Below are 21,902 nucleotides of genomic sequence, written 5' to 3'. Positions count from 1 at the left end.
ATCTAATTCTGAAGCAGGCTTTTCCCTAGCTGACTTGCTCCATTGCTCCTTGTGGCAGGTTCAGAAATACCAGGACTGTTTCTGCATTTCTTTCCAAGTGAATATGCTCATGTTTGGTTTAAGTGTGTGAAAAGTCTGTTTCCATAAAAGCCTGACCTCAAACTCACAAATGCCCAAGGAGTGGCTCCCATTAACCTACACCATTGCTATTACAGGAGCAAAGGGGCAAAACCTTCCTGCAGAAGTCAAGAATCAAGATCACATTGCTCTTCCTTTCATCACCCGCACTGATTTAATTACAAAACCCAACCTCAGCATCCTGGCAGACACCCTGTGTCAAGATTGCTATTTCAGGATTAGACAGAATGCAGTTGAGACACATCATTAGTTTCTTGGTTTGCCTCCTTCAAAAACAAGGAATTAACACAAAGTGAAGTGCAGCTGAATGGGGATATGCTGGATTTGAACTGCTGGCAGTGTGCAGGTATCAGTGTTTTTCTGAATGCTACCGGCAGAAGTGTTTTAGAAACTTCACTGTTACTGAATTACATATTTTCCCATATAGCTTTCATTTTTGTTGCTAACTTGCTTGTTTTCACTGAAAAACATCCTTTAACTAAGGACATGCACAATCAGAATATTTTTGCTTAAAGGAAAGTAAACAGCATAGCAGACCCCTACTGAAAGGGATTTGCCAGTAGATAACCATGCCCCTCCTGCAGAACTGAATGGGAGCCCAAGTAAAGTTCTGTTTCAGCACTGCAAATACAACTGCATTGAAAAAAAAAAACAACAAAGAAAACCAGAAATTCAACCAAACCCAAACCAAACTGCAGCCAGCCAATATTGGAATTCTCATTTCTTGCAGAATTCCCAATGTATTTTCCATAATTCTGGTATAGAATCAGCACCATCCATGAAAGTAGATTCATCAGAATGCGAGAGTGAAGCCTTGATTACATGAGCTCTTTCGTCACAGTATTTATTATACACATCTGTCCAGTACTCCAATAGCCACTGTATAATAGTATTAAGGAAAATAAGACTCAAAGTTGTTCAATTACCAATGCACCTGCTTCTTGTTATTTCCAGCACAAATTTCTCAAAACTCTGCTTGTAGAACTTTCTGAAACACATAAACTCAGTATGACAGAATAATTTTTTGCACATTACATCAGAGCCATACACTCTTGGAGAAGACATGATTGTCCAGTAGCTGCAAAGAGGTTGAACCTTACCATGCACCAGATCTTGTGATCTGTCTGATCTGCATGCAACACATGTTAAATGCATCTAAAGAAAGACAGTATAACCAAATCAGGGTTACTCTGTTGACATCTAAATCCCAAAAGCTACTAGATGGATGTCTCCTACAGACAGTTCCAGGGGGTATCACTCTGAGACAGTGATCTCTTTGGCTTCCTCAACAATGACACATCAAACAGCAAGTGAAACACAAAGCTAGAGGTCATGGTGAACCTGAATTCCTGCATCTCATATTTCCAGACTACCTTCCTGGTCCATGAGGGATAAACTCTCTTCATTTACATTTCCCATTTTACCAGCATTTTTTAGAAGAGAAATGAGGAACTGAATTTCACTTAGAAGGGTTTTGCTAGATACTAAATTTAGAATCGTAGCATTAAGACTTTCTTTGGGCAACAAGGACAGCTAGACTTGTAGGAAGGACAACTGGGCTCCTCAGTGTTCAGCTTTTGAATCTGCTGATTAAAAACATGTAGTACCTTATGAAGCCCAGGTATCATTGTGTTACATTTTTTTGCAAAGGACAAATTTATTGCAAATAATTTCCTGTAACATATTTGAAACAGTATTAAGAACATTTCTTGCTTTTGAGATGTGTACTATGTTCCATTTTGGATTTAAAAAGCAGAATACAATAAAAGATGTGGTAAAATTTCATTGAGAGAAGTAGTAACTCAAATAACATGGAAGGCCATAAAACAGTGACTACAGAAGCTATTTTTTTTCCATTGTGGAACAGTGCTCATTGATTTCTGAAACCACAGGCTAATTATGCTCTGAGTGGATGGAGTACCTTAAGGAGTCTGGTCTGAGCATCAGAGACACAGAGTTCACTATTTACTTTTGTCAAACCCAACTTACAGTACTAAAGACAAGAGTATCTTGACAAAATTTGATTGCCACTCTTCAGGAGGTTAGATGAGGTGACCTAATCCTGCTTTTGAAACACTTGAACCTATATTGCTCTAAGCTGGTATTAGGATTAGGTCATTATAAGAAGATATTACAATAGTGAATAATGGTTTAATTTATTTTATTTTTAAAGTAAAAAAATTACATGTGAAATATTCATCTTCCATCTTCTGCAGTGGCCCACATAGCTTTCATGTGGCTTGATGACTGAGCTTTTTATATTAGTCCTATTTGTGACTTATCCCATTTAAATGTTCTGGAATTCAATAGCTTCACTTAAGCTGGATAATAGACTAAATCACAAAAGGAAATAATTTCAATCTATAACCGAGAAAGGCCATTAATTGCTGGAATACATCCAGTCTCCAAACCTGAAGATATCAAATATGGTCTGGCAAGGACGAGACAATTAGGCTGAGGAATTCTACCCAGAGGGAAAACATGCCAGCATTATTTCAGCTGGACTAATGACTACAACAATAACCACTGAAGTATTTCCAGCTACTGTCAATGCTGCAAGTATTTAACTCCATGGTCAAAATAAACATCTTAACTACTGACAGTGATACTCTCAGAGACTGACCGCAGTGGATGATTTCAGAAAAAAAATCACTACAAAATCATACAGATTTTGGTGCTGTGTACTCCCCACAGCCTCGCCTTTTTTTTTTTTTTTCTTCTGATGTGAATTAAATCTGAATGTAATAAATGTAATGATAGAAGTGGAACGGGAGGTTATAAAACTTAGGAGGAGTTAGGTCTGTGATACTGCTTGGCTCAGTTAAAAGGTTGCAGGTATTTGGATGATTATGATAGTTTTCCCATATAATAGCCAAATATCATCTTAGTGGAATTTGCTACTTTGAAAAGCATCAAGCTCTCCTCCTTTCTGTAGCAACCTCTTCCAAAAACCAGACTGGTCTTAAGGCCAAATTTCCTCTTTCATCTCTCCCTCCTGAAACATACAGCTTTGAAGCAATGGAACTCATGGTCTCCTCATGCCAAATAGTCTGGGTAGCTCTTTCTGGATCTTTTCTCTAAGGTATAAAATCTGGAAAATTTTAGTTTAATGTCAAACAGCAGAATGAGTTAACCTACTCAGATCGCGTAATGAATTTTGTGTGTGAGGGGTATACATGGCATCCTAAATGAATCTAAAGCGACTTTTCCCTTGCTGATACACTAACAACTCTACTCTTCATTAGTTAATACACCCTAAGTTGAAATATTCTGTTTATTCATAGTCACTGTTGTCTACATGAATTTGTAATTTTCCAGTGAAGGTTTTTATTCTCAGAAACAGGGACTAAGGATTTTATTATCCCAATGATACAAAAGACTTTGTAGGCAAAAACCAAAATTCCATTAAAAACATATCAGAGTTTGGACAGAAGTAATACTTATACCATGGAATAAAGTTGAAATGTGGCACAAGTCACAGATGAAAACACTTTTAAGTTTTTCTACCATAATAGAACCTGCCACACAAAATATTATTGTGTGCATTTTTTGCCTGGGAGTACTGAGAGGCAGGAGGGTGTGAATATGTTGCAAAAATGCTGTGTATCTTCTAACGGGAGCCAGGCTCTGTGCCACACTGGGGGGCTGCATGAGCTCAGAGGTGTGTCCCATCACAGGCAGTGGTGCTGCCCCTGGGCAGGTTAATTTTCCCTTTAAAGGCAGTCTCTATTGGCCTGGCCAAAGCAGCACAGCCACAGCTCTGCTGGCTGCTGCCTGACCTGGTTCACCCAGCACTGCTCAGCAGACACCTGGAGGAAAAGTCCCAGTTACACAGCACAGAGAAAACACTGCTGCCCCTGGTTAAAGTGAGGGGTATAATTTACATACTGGGATGAGAGAAAAGGAGGACTGTCATAAGGTGCTGAATAGATGCACGTAAAACACAACAGATTTCCACAGACTGCCATGCTGAGGTGCCAATCTGAGAGGGAGGCACTGCAGAAACTTTCACCAGTATTGTTCTCTGAGTATTACTCAGCTTCAAAGTTCTCAGTTGAAAAGGCTGAAAACTTGCTTCCTGAGAAAATCTCTCAAAAATATAAAAAGAACCTTCCCTTCACATATTGAAATAAATCCCTCAAAGTAAGTGCCTAAAACTAAGTTCAAGCAAAAATAATCAAGATAAATATTACGATTACTGAATCAACTGAACTCATAGAAGCATTAGGTAGATTTCTGCAGCATGTTAAGTATCCCTGAAAATTGGGCCATCTAATTGAAAATGTGGTGAAGTGCTGCAAGCCGCAGTAAAGATGGTTACTTTGTTTTCAATCTAGGAAAACTATTATATTATGTATCAAATGTTTTATTCATCAAAAGAAGTCATTGCCTTTTGTCCTCTGCACCTGCCTGTGAATGCATCAGCACAGGCAGTTCAATAGGATAGCCTCAATTTCGGTCCAAAAGTCCTAACACAATCAACATACTGAAAATCCCAGTTTCAGTTTGTTGGGAAATGTTCTCTGTGGTTGAAATTGTTGCAAATTTTATATTATCTAAGCATTAAACATTTCACTTAGGGTAGGTTTACACCTCAAATCTAAATTCAGACTATGGACACAAAAAAAGCATTTAAAAAGACATTATTTTCAAATGGTCAAGCTGTTATGTAAGAAAATAATATATTAGAGCTCAAATTCTTACACCAGCTGCCTTGGCTCCAGATCAGGCAGTGTAAAGTTAACCTCCAGGACCTCCTCCAGAGACTCACTGAAAGATCTGGGATACAAAACAGCTGGAGCCAGGGAAAAGGGCATGATGGGGATGGGACAGCATGCCATACTTTGGGAAGGTTGATATTTTACAGAGGACTGACCATTGTTCAGAGAAGTGTTTTACCAGTCCTAAATCTACATAGGGATTAGAGTAAAGAAAGGGCATGCCTTTCTCTTAGCTGGTGACATCCATGTTACAGCTGCTAGAGACAACTGGCAGAATCACCCTGTGACTTAAGGCTCAGGCAAGAAGGAAAAATTGTTTTCTAAGCAGGCTCCACTTTTAGGCCATTAAACTGCAAGATAATGATGGGTTTTTTGCGGAGCAACAAATTCTTTAGAACTTCATTTGGTGCCTGTTCTAGCCAAAGGCTGCTGTGTTGTGATATTTTATGTTTAAACGTACTCTACTCTGACAAGCCACCGAAGTCTTTAAAGTCTTCTCATCTTTATTGCAGACAGTACTTTGATCTCAATGCCAGAAAAGGTCAAGACAAGAACTTCAGAATGAGACTTGTTTACATCCAACATAAAATACAAATAAATGAATGTGGCAAGGACATCTCAGGCAGATTAAATAAGGCCACATTTTCCTAGTTCCACTCAAAATGTTTTTGTTTTTGCCAACCATTGTGCAAGCAATATCATCATCAAATCCAATGAAATTCAGTTATTGAGGCACTTTCCCCCTCAAAATGTTTCATCAATCATAGCCCAGAAGGGCTCTGTCATAGGATAATTGCAACTTGGCGTACCAACAAAGAGCATCCCAACATCCTCAGCTTCCTTATCTATACAATAGGCAGGGATGACAGCCATTTTATTAGCTGAGATATTGTTACCCCCATCAGATAAAATAGCATGTTTTGTTGCTTTGATGTTTTCTGTCAGCAGAGCAGAGTTGATGTTTCCAACTGCATGTTTAGAGAATGGATGTGGTAGCAGCTTATGCTCCCTCACAACACCCCTGCCCACAAACATCCCACAGAGTGAGTCAAGGGATGTACTAATTGCACTTTATCAGAAAGGAATGGGAAGACCAAACAGAGCTTCTGTAATTTCTAGCCAAGACTTAATTGTGGAGTAATTTTTTGTCTAAATACTTTTCTTTGAGGGAGAAAAAAATCACCAGAGAGTGAATTCCCTCTGAAAGCAGCCAGCTGAGAAGCCACATAGAAATTATTTCAGCCATTCCTGTTCCACTGTCTCCACACACAGTATTGTTAATCCACAGAATATTTAGTGAATTAAAATAACATTTAGGGTAACTACTTACCTTTAACAATTTTCCAAAATAACAAAAATTATAGCACTCAGAAATATGTATCTTGCTTCCACATGCTTGGTTACATCACGCAGACTTTGAAGGCTAACAAAAAATCTGTCATGCAGAGCAATATGCAGACCCATTTAATTTTCTATTTAAATTCTTCCTGAGAGAGTGGACTTTTCTTGAATTTCAAAATAGAAAGCCTGTTAACCAAACTCTGAAGGTGGAAAAGTCTGCTTGTCGACACCAGGCTTATCTTGCTGCACCATCACTTGGGCAATAATTATATGAAGTGCTGTAGACATAATTTAATAATTCAACATTTGCCTACTGCTGCCGAAGACTTCCCATCTATACTAAGCACAGGGAAGTGTTCTGGACTGTCCAGTGGACAGCATGACAAATACTGTCCACATCTTTTATGACAGCAGGGCTATAGCACACTGCTTTGTGATGAAGGATGTTGTTGGAATGATAACAGGAACAGCACAATTAAAAGTCATTAACCCAGCAGGAAATCTCATCTTTGGTGGTTACTCAGCAAGGGGTTGCCCCTGATAATAAAGAGCAAAGTAAGCAAGTGTAAACTGTTCTGACAAATACCAGCATCTCTGTTGACCTTCACAGTTGCACACATGCCATGTGCCTCCAGAGAGTCAGGCATTTCCATTGATGCTCTATCCAACAGCCCTGACATAATGACACCTCTCTCTGCCACATCTCTACCTCCCCAGCTCCTAAGTAATTCCCAAATGCAAAAGGTGTGTTTGTCCTTTACACAGCAGTCTCCTTTCCTGATTTTTCAACTCCATACATGCTCCTGAAGCCACCTCCACAACCAAAGGTTGCTAGCTGGATGCACCCTTGATTGCATGACCTTGAGAGACTCACAGATTTAATTTTCTTTTATTGACTGTCCTATAGACTATGGGTGGAAGCCTGTGGAATTGCTTAGCCTGCCTTTGTCTCAGTTCCCCATTTACCAAATCCTTTCATTTACCTTGTCTGTTTTGATTTAAACAAAATGAGCTCAAACCCTTAAAGGTCACATTTGCTTTGATAGCAATATGAACTCATTTGGTACCTTGATCTTGTTTGGGTAAGCTTAAACCACATAATGAATCTTAAGAAATGAAACAAACTGAAACTTCCTTTCAAACACTGCTCTCCAGAATGTTTTTACTTCGAGCGAAGGACGGTGCAAGATTAAGTTGCACAGTTAGAAAGGTACCTTATTACCCCATTAAAAAGTAGAGCTAAAAAGGAAATTCTGTCATGGATTTTAGTGGTTGGGAGGTTTAACCCTGAATACCCTTCTGGTATTACAGAGAAGTTACACGTTCCTCATGCTTGTCTTTAAGCCCTGTGCTGTTTTCCCTTGTTGAGCACTGGAGATGATCTGGAGACACAGAGGTGAGGTCCTCTAGCCCAGTCAGCAGATGCCCTCTTTGCAGCAACCTTCTCAGGCAGACCCTGCTCTAAAGAAAAGTTCCTTCTTCTAGGAAAAACGTTCTAACGTAGAATCTAAGGTCAAAATTGCAGGCAAAAAGAGGGTTGTGACAGTCTATTTTGAGCAGAATTGCTTGTTATTGCTTGTTATTTTTATGCATCAATGGGCACCTAAAGGCTAAAGTGCTAAGCCTTTAGAAATGCCTCCAGTATATGAAATGAGTACTTTTACAACACTCAGTATTTTTTTCTGCTTAAAGCTTTAGCTCCTGAAATCATATTAACAATTCCAGTACTGCAAACTTAAACAAAAACACCCAAAACCCAAGTATCTGCAGCTCCTAGCAACAGAAATTTTAATCTATTTTAAAGGAAAGAAAGTAAAATATTTTCATGATTCTACTTTCCTGGTTTGCAGGATAATGCATACATGAGGTCTGATTCACAGATACATAACTTGGCAAAAAGGTTCTACAAATCCAGTGATCCTACTCTGTATCTTATCAAATTCTTTGGTTTTTCAACTTTTCAGACACCCTGGGCACAATGCCTATCAAATATCTTGAAAATTTATAAAACATTGAGTTAAATAATTGTGCCTCCTTGTTTTGTTTATGCATTTCTGAAAACCTCTTCACAGGAATGACAGATGATAAACTAACAATAAAGAAGACAGAGACCAGCAAATAATCAAGGCAAAGTCAGTGGCAGGGAATCACTCATTTCATTACCTGCACATATTTCTCCAAACAGTAGCTTCTGACACACTTCAGTCTTGCAGCTCTGACTAACACCTGCTGACAGACTTAGCTCATATCTGTCTACCTGCTTCACAGAGAAAATAACTGTGTAAGGATCCCACCTTGCTTTCTGCATTTAAAAACATGGAAGCACTTACCCTTCCTTCTTTTTTTCTTCCTTCTGCTTCTGCTGCTCTCTGCCATATCTGCCTATACCCTGAAACAGACTGTCAGTGGAAATCTCAGTGCTGCTTCCACTTTCTTCCCTTTTAATAGCTAGTTCAGGAGAAGGGTAGTAGATTGGCACCTGGAGTATTGGGGCCCAGGAAACTACTCAGCTGCAGTTGAAACCTTGTGTGTGTCAGGTGTGATGAGTTCTGAGAAAAAAGTCAGAAACTTCCACAAATGAACTGCAACTGCTGGAATCTCACAGCATGGAGATAAAAGGGGCTCTTCAATGAACAGAGTGCTACTTGGCCATTTATCAAGGATTATTCAATTATCTAATAATGAAACCTTTAGATAATGAAATATTTTTTGAAAGGTGGAGGGAGAAAAAACAACAACAAGGACTTTGCTGAAGCAGATGTAAAACTGACACATCTGCCTCCCTCGATACCACCAAATTGTCTCTTTCAATATGTTTCATTTGTTCTCCTGCCAATTGCTGATCTCTCGTCAATTTACTTTCATACTTGGAAGAAAATTAAATGGTTTGATGACATATTGGTATTTTATCTTTGAAATGCAAAATATGTATTTCAATGATCTTAGAAATGTTTCACTTCTTTGAAATGTTTGCAATTGTATGATGTTGGACTTAATCTCCATCTGGAACAAAAGAGTACAGCTCCATCTAACTAAATGAATCTAGGCAGTTTATCACAGCTGGTGATCTTGTCCATAGTTTTTTCATTGATTAAAAAAGAATATATCATATACTTATGCAGAAATATGCAGTGTGAAAGGTGGTGACACCCTATATGCTTTAGGCATGCTTGAAAATACCTGTACTAGATGATTATCCAAAAATGCTTCCTAATAGCCTTAAATAGTAAAAATGAAATGACAGAACTGTCATCACAGCAAATCACATAGGGAAAGAAAAATGATGCCAGCATTAACTGCATCAGCCACCTGCTCTATATAGGTTATTAAAATGATGGAAACAGTATGTTGGCTGTTCCATATATGCAGGCTAAAACCCCCTGCAGGTCCAATGTTTCATAATACTAGTTGTAATTTACATGCCTGTAATTTATACAGCATTTCTCAAAATGCTGGCTGGAAAAGACTGGCTACTGACTGGGGTTCTCTAATTCCTTTCTCTGTGACTACTTCCTTCTTTAATCACAACTTGAAAAAAGAATTTTGACACCAAAAGCACTTTGACAAATGCTGTGTTGTGATTCTTGATATGGTCAGGACTGTATTGATCCTGTCAACAATAAATGGGGCAGTCTTTATTTTGTAATGATGCCTCAATTCCACTGAAAACTCTTTTCCAAAGGATTGGGGTCCTATAAACACCACTGGGAGCTTGTACTATGATCAGCATAGTTGCAGTCACTTTTATTCAAACACAGGAAGAAGAAAAGGAGAAAGACACGGAGATGATGGCAAAGTCCTCTTCATCAGCAGTGTTTTAGCAGGAAGGAGTTTAGAGGCAGTCCTAAACAAACCTGCCCTCCCCTCATCCTGAAAAACACACTAATCACCCAGCTGCAGGCAGAGCTTGAGTAGAACTTCACCCCATCCCTCCTACCAAGGCTACTTCAGGCGGCAAGAGCAGCTCAATCACCCCGAGCCCAGGAGTGCATCTCTCCAGCTGGGCAGGTAATGTCTCATGTGCCAGTCATGATTTCAGGTTCCTGCCCTAGGGATACCTAATATATTTTATCCAAGAATTGTTTAAAGTAAAATAATCTGTCATATAAATGAATGGAAAGAGGCTCATTTTAGGAGCCATTGCCACTATGACTGACCAATATAGATGAAAGTGCTCACATTTAGGCTTTCTTAACTCAAAGCAGTGGCTTTCTTCTCTTTATGCTAAGTTTACCCATCTGTAAAGCAGACACATTACAGTTTACCTAACTCAGAGAAATGAGATAATACAACTTTGGCAAAAGAAAGGCTCTATCACATTGCTTTACTAGACATAAAATGGTAATATGAATATATGATTTTAAATCAACATTAAGATAGTGTAGACTCTAGGACATTTCTGATATTGCTTTGGCTGGATAATGTAATTTATTTTCAACCAGGTTTCTAGAAGTGCTTGATATTCCACAAAGTCAGCCTGTGTTACAAGATGTACATAGCTAATCTGCTGAGAAAAGAAATCATAAACAACACTTTATCCCATATAATTTTATTCATGAGAGCATTTTTCCAATTGGTGCAATCTTGAAGTATGGATTGGTTCTTGGGATCACATAGCCATACCAACACACCCTTAAGTTAGTCTGCTTTAAACATTCTTAATTTCCAGAGAAGGAAGGTCGTGCAAAATATTTAAGGCTGGCATGTGTGGTTTAAAACATCCTTGTATTTTCTTTCTTCTTTTGTTTTTGCATATTTTCATAAGGGAAAAAAATCTCATTACACTATTACCCATACTTTCCTATGTGAGTATTCTGAGCAGGGTATTAACTATATTAGCAGTTAGTTTCCAGGGTGGAAATGACAGCATTTGCCTCTGATTGTCCCAGCGCAGGAAGTATGACTCTTGGGAGCTCTCAGAACAGGCACCCACCACTGCCAGAAACAGAGCAAGATTATATTGCTTCTTGCAAGAGGAAGAGCTTCTTGCTCTTGACTGAGATCATATTGCTTCTTTTTTTCCCCAGGAGTTGGACTGAAATTTTTGTAATATGCATTAAGTGCTGCACATAACTTACAAATCAGCCATCACAGATCTTCAGTAGTATTGTTTTCACAGAGTAATCCTTGGTGATGTTCAAAACGAAATCTGTTATCTCTTTGATGAAGGCATTTTAAAGTCCAAGGAAGAACATGGGTAAGTGACACAAAGAAGAGAGTGAAGATTTGCAAGCATTGATGAGAGTTGACAGGAAGGAAAACTACTATTGTTATAAGTGGCTTCTCAGAATCATCTCCCCCAAAAATGTAACTCTTATCCACACTTGTGCAATACATATAAATTAATGCAAAAGCTTCATTAGATACTGTCCCTATAAATTATTTAAGAGAGGCAGATCCCAAGGTCTTGAAGACATTGGCCAGAAGATCCTGCTAGATTGGATGCTGATCTCTGTCTCCCATGACAGTCCTGGATACTAAGCCACTGTTAAATGTCTGTCTTGATGGAGATTTATTTTGTATGTGCTTGAAAGTGAACCATGTCACATATTTGGCAGGAAATGTAATCCCTTCAGAAAGAGGATTTGATCCTCAGTGTGATCTTGCCATTCTCAGGCAGGAATAGCTGTTGGTAAAGCCAGTGCAAGGTCTGTCCATGGATTTCCGTTTTGAGTAAGGGGCAAGTTCCAAACATGGGGCTATGAGAGCAAAAGCTCCTGTCCCCACCAATCCACATGGCCCTGATGGCAAGAGAAGAGATGTCCTACAGATACAAACTGCACAGTGCACACACAAGATGACTCCATCTGAATTCATCCAGAGAATTTCTGGATATTTTTGAAATTGTTTCCCAAACCCCCAAGTAGCAAGAGATGCAAACAGCAGCAGAAGAATTGCTATGAAGGAGATTAAGGCATGGCTCCTGGTTTGAAGAGAAACAAACAAAATTACTGAATGAATGACAGCTCAGAGGTCCTCCCTTAGAGCTGACAGCTCCAGTATTCTCCCATCAAGCTGATTCCCAGTTTTGAGACTCTTTGGCTTGCCCTTCTCCTTTCTTCTGTTCAGACTAGCATGGCAGCCCTCTCCCTGCTGTCAGCTATACTGTGCCTTTCTGTCCTTTCCTTCTGACTGTGTCTCCTAAGTGCAGCTAGTCCCACCTCTCTGCCATTCCCTGTTTTCTGGTGGCACTTCTCATATGAGATTCCCATTGCTGAAGTATTTTAGTTGGGATTTCCTACTCTCTTTTCCTGAAAACCTTAAGTATGAGTCTCAGCAATGGCTGAAAGGACAACATATCTGGGATGTAGCATAGCATTTGATACAGTGGCTCACAAAATCTTATTAGAAAAATGTCTTATAATGTCTTGGGTAAGAGTGCTGTCACGGGGATTGCAAACTGGCTGCAGGAACGTAAACAAAGAACAATGGGTCATGACAAACAGTGCTGCACTGAGCTGTGAAGGGGTACCCAGAACATTTCCCCAGGAGCTGGTGGTAAGCCCAGTTTCATTTTACGTATTTCTTAATGCTCTGGAAAAAGAAATTAACATTCTGAGAATTAAATTTGTGGGTGATACTAAATTACGAGGTGCTTTTAATATCAATAAAGACAGAGTTATTCTATAGAGGGAAAGCAGAGAGGAGGGGAATGGGAAGAGTCTGTGACCAGACTCAGCTATACAAGTATGTGAGGAAGGATTTTATGTCCCAGCTGATAATAATGGGAGGCCACTGAAAGTCCAGCCAAAAGCAGCTTATATCTGGTCTGTCAAAGGCAGAAGCAGAGAAATAACAACAAAATCAGCTAGGAGGCAATTATTAGTCATAACATTTCTCCCAAGGATGCCAGATATTAATTCTTATTTTCTAGTCTCAATAAATTTCAATGTTTGCAGTTTTCTAAGATTTTGTGTGGTTTCATGCTACAGAGTAGCAATGCCATGTGTCTTCATATAACATCTAATATATGTATAACATATAACATCTCTTTTTTGAGGAGAAACCAGTGATAAAAATCTCACTATTTTCTTTGTATGACTTATCAACATGATGACAACAGAAGTAGTAAAAATTGACACAGAGGCCTTTTTAAGAATTTCACTCTCCACAAGCAAAACAACGCACCCAAATGGAATCTGCCATGAGGTGTAAAAGCAAAAATTAATTCTGCATATGTCCAATAGATCCTATGTTACAGAATCATAGAATCACCGGAGAGTGGTTTGTGTTTGAAGGGACCATAAAGACCTAGTTCTAACCCTCAGTGATGAGCAGGCTTTCACTAGACCAGGCTCCTCATGAAAAATAAGAATCATTCCAAGCACTGTGCTCTGTGTGCTATGGAAACACCCATGAAAATATGCCACTGTCCTTATCTATCTTAGTGACAATATGTGCAGGGTGCTTAACTATCTGACACTATTCTGTAACAGATTGTGTCATGCTCAGCATGTACAGCTGGAAGAAGAAGGTGGAAGTGGGGGGCATTCAGAGGGATGGCTGTTGTTTTTCTAAGTTACAGATGAAGGAGCCCTGCTGTCCTGGAATGACTGAACACCTGCCTGCTCATGGGAGTGGAATGGAAGCCTTCTTTTGCTTTTCTCGTGTGCATGACTCTTGCTGTACTTGTAAACCTGTATTTTCTTCAACCCACTAGTTTTCTTACTTTTATTTTTCTGATTCTCTCCCCTGCCCCACTGGGGAAAGCAAAGCAGCTGCTGTATGGGGCTGAGTCGCTGACTGGAGTTAAACCATGACACAAAAACCTTAACATGTCAGACAAAACAATTATAGGGATTATACCATTCCCTACTTTCCTTCCTGACTGGTAAACACCGATATGGAGAACTAGAGCAAAATCAACCTAAGAAAGTGTATGTAACACACACGAAAGTCTCCTCAGGCTGCTCTAAGTCATCACAGAGGACAGCTTCAGCAGAGGAACGAAAAACATACCTAGCTCCAAGCATAAATCCCAAATGTTTGAGCAGTTGATAAGCAATGATTTTAATCCACCTTTTGAAATACCTATCACTGCTAGTGGCTTCTATCTTTTTCATGTAAGTATTGCTGAAGAGACTACTTAGAGAGCAAGGTTAAAAATTTCCAGGAGGAGTTTAGTTTAGTAGTACTATCCAAGTAAATACAAATTTTGCCTTTATGCAAAGCAGTTACTTGCATGACATAAAACACTAATGTGTGGATGCTTAATTTTTTGAGTGAAGGTTACACCTAAAAATTCTTAGGACTGGCAAGGAGAAAAATACCTTGGCCTGAGTTTCATTTGATGAAACCTTGTATCGTGACTTTAAATTTAGAGAATGCCTTTCAAATATGATAAAAAACGTATTTAATGAGTTAGCTTATAATTTTCTCTCTTTTCTCAAGAATTTAACACATCTTTTCAGTAGAATATTTGTAGAGTCTCTTCCTTTCTCCAAAGTTTCTACAGAAGTTAAACACAAATTTGCCTAGAAAAGTTATGTTGAGCTAGTTTCTGGCAGCAATCTAGCAGCATCTTTATGTCTGCACAGCATTGTGATTATCTCACAAATTCACAATACTTTAATTCTGAACCCTACTATTTTCCATAGAGGCAATATCTTCAGAGCTAGTCTGAATGCTCTGAATGTTAAGTGTCTGGCTCTGGCTGGATTCCCTACATTTTTTGTCTGTGAACACGTAGCACATGGCTCTTGATTACTACTTTTAAATTGATCTGTGTCTGCTATGAAAATATATTGCTTCATAAAAGTCTTTCAGGGTATCAGCTTCCAAATTAATGATTTTTCTCTCAAGCTCTGACTTTGAGAGCTTACAGTACAGAATCATGCAGTCCAGCTACTTGAATCAAATTGAAATCCATCCATCTGCAATTCAGATCCAAATTCTTTCAGTACTCTTGGCTCATCTCTAGGTAAAGAGCAGCTGTTGTCCTGTTAAAGTGACTGTAAATAATTCTAACTTCAAGCTTCAGCAGTGAAATGCACTGGGGATCACTTAATTCCCAGGATGTTCCTGGTTTGGTCTTCAGCTGGTGCAAGCTGCTCACTGGTGCTGCAGTGGTGCTGCTCTGCAGGGTCTGACCCTGGCAGAGCCAGTGCCCAGCAGTGCCAGGAGCTGAGGCAGCCCTGCAGGGCAGTGTCCCCTCCTGGGGACACAATGCTGAGCCAGAAACCCTGCCTTGGGCTAATTTCACAGGGTGCTTGCACCCCTAGACACAGGTGAGGAGGGGAAAAAAGCTAGTTTTTTTATCTCACTGTTCTCTTCCTTTTTCATGCCAAATAAACCTGTCACTGTGCTTTTTAGGGGCTATGTGTGTTCTGCAGCACAAACAGTACAGCACCAGAGAAAGGTTTGTTTACAGCAGAGATTCAGTAAAGTGTTTAAAGGAAGAATTTTCCAGTAAAAAGAGATGGGCCCTAACCAAGAAAGAAGGTACTTGTTAAAGCAACTCTATCAGAATAGCAGATGAATCACAATGTGATATAGCACTATTTGAAAGGATGTTTTGAATGGAGCTGTCAGCAAGTATTTTAATAGCAAGTCTTCAATTTCTGCTTTATGGGGTTTTTAACCACCAAGAAGAAAACATAAGTAACAAGGAGGGATTTAGGAATTGTTTAGTGTTTGGCTGTTCAAAGACAGAAAAGAGCCCTCCACATGCATTGCAGCTAATGAAAATTGCCATTATGGGGTTTTTCACTCCATTTATGAATGCTAAACACTGTAATAATACAAAGTCCTTATGATTTTCTAAATCTCCTCAATAAGGAGGATATTATCTACTTATTTAATGACCCAGTCTCTAATGGCAAGGAGCTGCTACCACCAGCAGCTCCAGCTCATTCACATAGTTCCTCTCCCTAATTAAAAGGTCTTTACAGTTAAAAATAAAGAAATAAATCTATCAAAAACTCAAACTGCCATCAGATGGTAGGAAAATAAAAGGCACTTCAGGGACAGATTTTCAATTGCTTGGCATCCACAACTGGGAGTATTCTTTTGAAACAACTCAGTCCTCCTTTAGGCACCTCAGATGGAGCCAGACAGTTCAAAAATCCACAACAAATATTTCTTTGGAAAATCCATCCCTAACTGTGGCTTTGTGTCCTACAGCCATTGTGGCTAGTGAGACTCAGTCGTAAGTCACCTACCTCCCTGCTGGAGGAATGTCATCAGCATCACCCCTTCTGCAGGAAGCTCTGATAAAGCACCTGTCTGTACTCGTCTGTGCTCCTGCCACTGCCTGCTGCTGCAAGAACAGAGGCAGCAGGGCTATTTTTACCACACTGCCAGTGAAGGCAGCAAGAGCCCTGCACTTGGATTTCCCTTGCAGCTCTCAAACCAGATGTCCATATTGCAGCACAGACTCCTTACTAGCTTGAATACCAAGCTCAAAATGGAATGTGGCTCTCTGCATGGCATTCCTTGAGGGTAATGTGCCATTGCCAGGTTAAAAGTTTCCTGTGGGGTGATCAGTCTAAGGCCAAAACTTGAGTAATAATTCAAGAGCTGTTTACACCTAATGAAAGCTGCAGAAGTTTTCTCTAAGAACAGAGAATAAAGCTCAGAGGTTTTATAGCATATCCCTGTGCTCAAACAAGAAGCATTTGGTGGTATTAACATACTACCTGTTTATTCAATAGGAAATACAAAAAGTTAACAGTTCTTTTTTTTCTTCAGTCTACAGCTGTGTAAATATTATTCCAGTCTCTCCTTTGACATCCACCTAAACCCCAGACCTTGTGTGCAAAATGATACAAATGGAGCTCAACACTTGTGTAACCCCCTCTGTGTCCCAACACACCTGGGACTGAGTATTTGACTTCTGTGAGACCAGTGATGCTGTATGATGCATCCCTGAAGTGACCTCATATTCTGAAGGCAGCTTGACTATGAGTTTCCTAGGTTTGAACCACAAAGCTGAGTATGATGAAAGACTTGTGGAATCACCATACCAAGATTTGCATGACAACACTGAAAAAGAAGCCAAATTGTAGCTCTGCATAGTTTACAACTGCTGCCCTGCACAGTTTCTATTTTGATCTGTTCAGATGAAAAGCTGTGTTAAGTTTTAGAAACTTCTCCTCATCTCTGCTTTTGAGTCACTTTTGAAGGCTGTTTGCCTTTCCCATTTTCTCTGTGGTAGCTAAGGAGATGAAAGTCTTTCTGTATGCACCAGATATCCCTGACACAATGGGAGAGAAATATTGATATTTTTTATATTGCACAGTGGGTCATATTTATGAATTGATGCATGCTTCATCATAGCTCTAAATAATGGAACATTTTGGATAGGAACAAAGGGCCTGAAACTGTCTGTCTGAGTACCTCCAGTTTCCTCTTGCTTCTGAACTCCTTACAGGCTGATTTTGGAAAGGAAGAGCTTCTTCAGGATCAATGTTACCCATGAAAATGATTTATTCAAGAGAAAAAGTAAGCAAAGCCTTCATTGTAATACAATTTTCCACCTACTCCTTTCCCATCACCACAAGGAAAAAATGCAGGACTCAGAGCTCCTATTCAGGCCTGCAGGGCTTAACTGAATTTCTCTTTCAGCCCATGACAACACCCTGAAGCTTCTCTGGGATCAGTGATGAAGACTGCCGTGTGATGCAGAGATTATTGCTGCAATATCTCCCTGCCTGCCATGACACTCTGTGCAAGCTGTGAGCCAAGGCTGGGTTACCCTCAGCCCTTTTGAGCTTTGGGGATACCCAAAGCTCACTGGAACATTAGGAGGGCAGTGAAGATGACTGTACTCTGTCCCAGCTGGGGCTGGACATGAGAAGACAGGACAATGGTTGAGGAACAGACCCACAGCTCATCTGCACAGATGGGGCAGAGAGAAGCAGTGGTCTCCCAGTGTAGGAGACCTTTTCTCTTTGTCTTCCACTGGTAAAATTCTGGGCATAAAATCTGCAATACCTCAGGCTAATTTCACTTTTTAAAAAATTGAGATGCAGGCACTTTGCAACAAATAGAAAGTAAATATATAAACATGCAAGTCACCATCCAAGCTTATGTTCTCCCTCACTGTAACTTATGTAGATTGCTGCCTATGTGCCTAGCTTTCATTACAAATAAAACATAAAAGCCAGTGCATATCCTGAAGAACTGTTTTTCTTTATTGCAACACCATTACATGGAGCCTAGTAACATAAACAAAGATTAGACTTGGCAGTTTTGAACAAATAACCATTTATTGTCAAGGCTTTTCAGGAGCTTTCATTTTCCTTTTTGAAAAACAAGGTCCTGTGCCAACCTAGAAAATGTGTAACATTAAATAATAAGCAAAATAATGGGACACCCTACCACACTATTTTATGGACAATCTCAGAGTGTCACGGTTGTACACGTCCAAGCTAAAACCCAGTTAAATTAAGTGTATTCAATCAAAGCCCCACCAGCAGAGTCCCTTGGGACATGGCTGCTGCTCCTCAATGCTGCAACCAGCCTTTAGAGCAGGAGAACACACAGGAGGAACCATCCAGGGGCAGAGTGCTCCATGCCGCTGGAACAGCACACAGCAGAACACAGCCAGAGAACCTTTTCCCTGTTTCCTGTCCTGGCACAGAACCAGAGAGCACAGGACAGAGGTGTCTCAGCCCCAAAGGAGCAGCCAGGCTTGTGGTGAGCAGGAGGAAGGAGAACCCCCTGCATGTCACCGTGCTCCAGCTGTGGCACTGCAGCTGCTGAGGCTCTGGCCTCTGGTGCTCTCTGAACGTTAATTGCACCACAATTCTCCATTTTAAAGTAATCGTGGATCTCCTAAACTCAGCCAGAAGTAATCACACAACAAGCTATCCCTTAGACAATGAGCAGAGATTATTCAGCTTCCTTGTACCCCAGTGAAACAGCAGCTTCCTTCCTGCCCGTGATTGGGGCTGTGATTAACCACGCAGTTCAAGGTGAAAGAAGAATGAGGCTCCAGGCATATATGGCTTCCTTTAACCTCAGCAAAACACAGTGCCAGATATTTCAATTAGTGTGCACCAAGGTCACAAAATCAATTTCTTATCGCCGAAAAACACACATACTGTAAATTTCATTTTCAAGCCATAATCTCTAAATTAAATCTGTGTACCTAAAAAATATACAGTGCAAAATTGCAGTCCTTCAGCCCCCTCCCTCTCTTGCAGCCCAGCAGCATTTTCACAAACATCACCTGGCTTTGTGCTCTATATTTAGAGCACAATGTTTGGTTAGATTCTAATCTTCTTGGAGAACGTCATTATCTCTTTCTTTGGCAAATAGAGGTCCAAAGTGTCAATTACCTTCTTAAACTCTTTCATACACACAGGGCTGAGCTGGGTTTGATATTCGCTCTGCCAACAGCTCAGTCGGCAATTTTTCACAGTCATACACAGAAAAATTGTGCACCAGCATATCATCCTAGATAAATTACACATTTCAAATGTGGTTACATACAACTTCACCACTCCTGCCCAGTATTTTCTGGCAGAAGAAAATAAAAAACAACAATTAAAAAAAAAAGACAAAAAAAATCCCAAAGAGAATATTTTTCTGCAATTGAACTCTATCAGTTCAATATAGAGTTACAGAGAAAAAAGTAAAATGAGTATAGGAGATTAGTAAGCTATTATTATACGTAAATCAGTGGAGCTGTGCAGAACTGATATCATCTCTTATGTGTGTAATTCCTGATGATGCATCCTTTGTTCTGTGGGTGACACTGACCTCATAGCCCCAAGGCAGCTGCACAGTCTGATGGCTGCAGCAACCTCTACCATGGGCGAGCCTAGCTAGAGAAGTCTCAAGCAAGTGGAATAGGATACAATTTCTTTACAACAAATCCTGCCCTTTCATTCACAAAAAACTAATTTTGACTGTACAGTCACAGAATGAGTAAAACTGACAATTTTGAGATTACCTTACTTTTTTTTCATAGAAAATTCTGCTTTTATTCACATGCCTACTTATAGACAGGTCCCTGTACACATGGTTGTGTGCTTTTACTATACATGTATGAGTATACATGTTCAGGAAATACTTTTCATCCTTTTACTTCAAACCAGCAAGTGAGAAGAGCATATTGTTACTGTTGGACCTCCTGGGACTACTTCAGATGTTAGAGACACAGGAAGGGAATCATATCTCTGGTAAACACAAAGTAAGCAAACTCTGAAATAACAAGTTTATAGCTCCTTAAATGAATTTTCCCACATCCTCTGAACATGTAACATATTGATTCTTAGTACCATAAAGCAGGATGAAAGGAGTATTTTCTCAAGAAAGGAAATTAGCGTTATTTGGCAAGGGTTAAAACACATTTTGAATTAAACAAGTAAGAAACCATCCAAGTACAGATGATCAGCCTAAAAGTTTGGGCAAATTTTTGAGAGAGACAAATAACTCTTTTCTACCTCATCATCTGCACACATTTTAAATGCTCTTTTTAGATGCAAACAGGACTAATTTAAAAGAGAGTCTGGTTATGATTAAAGATATAACAAGAGGAAGTTTTGTTTTTTTCTGGTTCTTTCAAAAATGCATTACTGTATTTTAGTAATGCTCAAAGTACCATTTCAAGAAAATGTAAACAAAACACATTAAAGAAATAGAGGGGTCTTTTTTTTCCCCTCAAATCTGTGAATATAATAAATCTATCTAAAAAGTCCCTAAAATGGACTTTGTCCAAGGCTTCTGAAAGTTAGAGTCAATCTTACAAATAGTTATTGTAGGCTGTGTCTTTGGCCCAGCTGAACAGTGTTTTCTGGCAGTAGGAAGAACTAACTCTCTGAAGATCATCTGTCTCTCTCGTTTGAGTAGGAAACAGATTTCTTATTTCTGGATTTGACACTTTGGATGCATAAAATGCTTTTAGTCAAAATTTTATGGACTCAGCCATTTACAGAGGTAAGACTGTTGGGGTGAGACAGCCTACACCTTGCCTTATTCAGCAGGGTTGTGTTGTTACTTCAGACATCAAGCACTGCTTTCTTCCTGACTCATGTTCTCATGCATCACCAGGCACTGCTGTAACACATGCTCTCCTTTCAAATTCCTGATCTACTCTTAAAAAATTCAACTAAAATATAATTTGAATAGCTATAAAAAATAAATTCAAGGTACAGAAGCTGTTTTGACTAATACTGTTAGCCAAGGGTATGGCTATTTTCAGGAACATAAACATAACTCCATCCTTTGTGGCTGGAAGGCAACCACACAACAGCTGGTTAGTCTCCAGCAGCCTAAGGACACCACAGCCATCAAGCCTTTCCCAAATTCACAGAAACTGTGACATCTTGCACATGAAAAGGCAAAAGACATACATAAGGTCCCCAAATGGCCAGGGGACATTGCTATGTAAACATCAACGCCAGACCTTTCCTAGGCAAGTGGACTGTTATGCACGAGAAAATCAAATCCTCCCAGTTAATTTATCCAGACTTTTCAATTCCATGATCTGCCTACAAGTTTAATCTGGAATGTGAAATCAAGATACCTCAGCTGGGTAACATCTACAGCTCAGCAGTCAATCTCTGCACTTCATGAAAAGTAAAAAACTGTTCAGCTGTATTATTACCAAAGAAGACCCAAGGGAAGAAAACTTTTTGTTCCCTGGAGAGGAACCCTGAAGCCATGGGCTAAGTTAAATATAATACCTAAATATGCAACAAACAGAATGGTGCCTCCCAACAAATCTTGGGAAATGCCTAACACCTAAATCTG

The 21,902-nt window shown here is 39.6% G+C and overlaps 1 protein-coding gene across 5 annotated transcripts in view; it reads right to left on the bottom strand.

The window, feature by feature from the left end:
* ADGRL4 (adhesion G protein-coupled receptor L4) overlaps window positions 1–21,902 on the bottom strand; it is a 127,313-nt gene that overhangs the window by 42,942 nt on the left and 62,469 nt on the right. The window contains exon 1 of one of the 5 annotated variants that reach the window (XM_064428526.1): window positions 8,531–8,652. The exons of the other annotated variants lie outside the window; for them this stretch is intronic. Coding sequence (XP_064284596.1) covers window positions 8,531–8,576 — 46 coding nt within the window. The 5' untranslated portion in view covers window positions 8,577–8,652. Of the gene's footprint in view, window positions 1–8,530; window positions 8,653–21,902 lie in introns of those variants that run through there. 5 annotated transcript variants of the gene reach the window in all.

This window comes from Passer domesticus, chromosome 7 (assembly GCF_036417665.1).
Source record: "Passer domesticus isolate bPasDom1 chromosome 7, bPasDom1.hap1, whole genome shotgun sequence".
Classification (NCBI taxonomy): Eukaryota; Metazoa; Chordata; class Aves; order Passeriformes; family Passeridae; genus Passer; species Passer domesticus.
The sequence above is the reverse complement of the archived record's forward strand: the minus strand, read 5'-3'. Positions and strand labels throughout refer to the sequence as shown.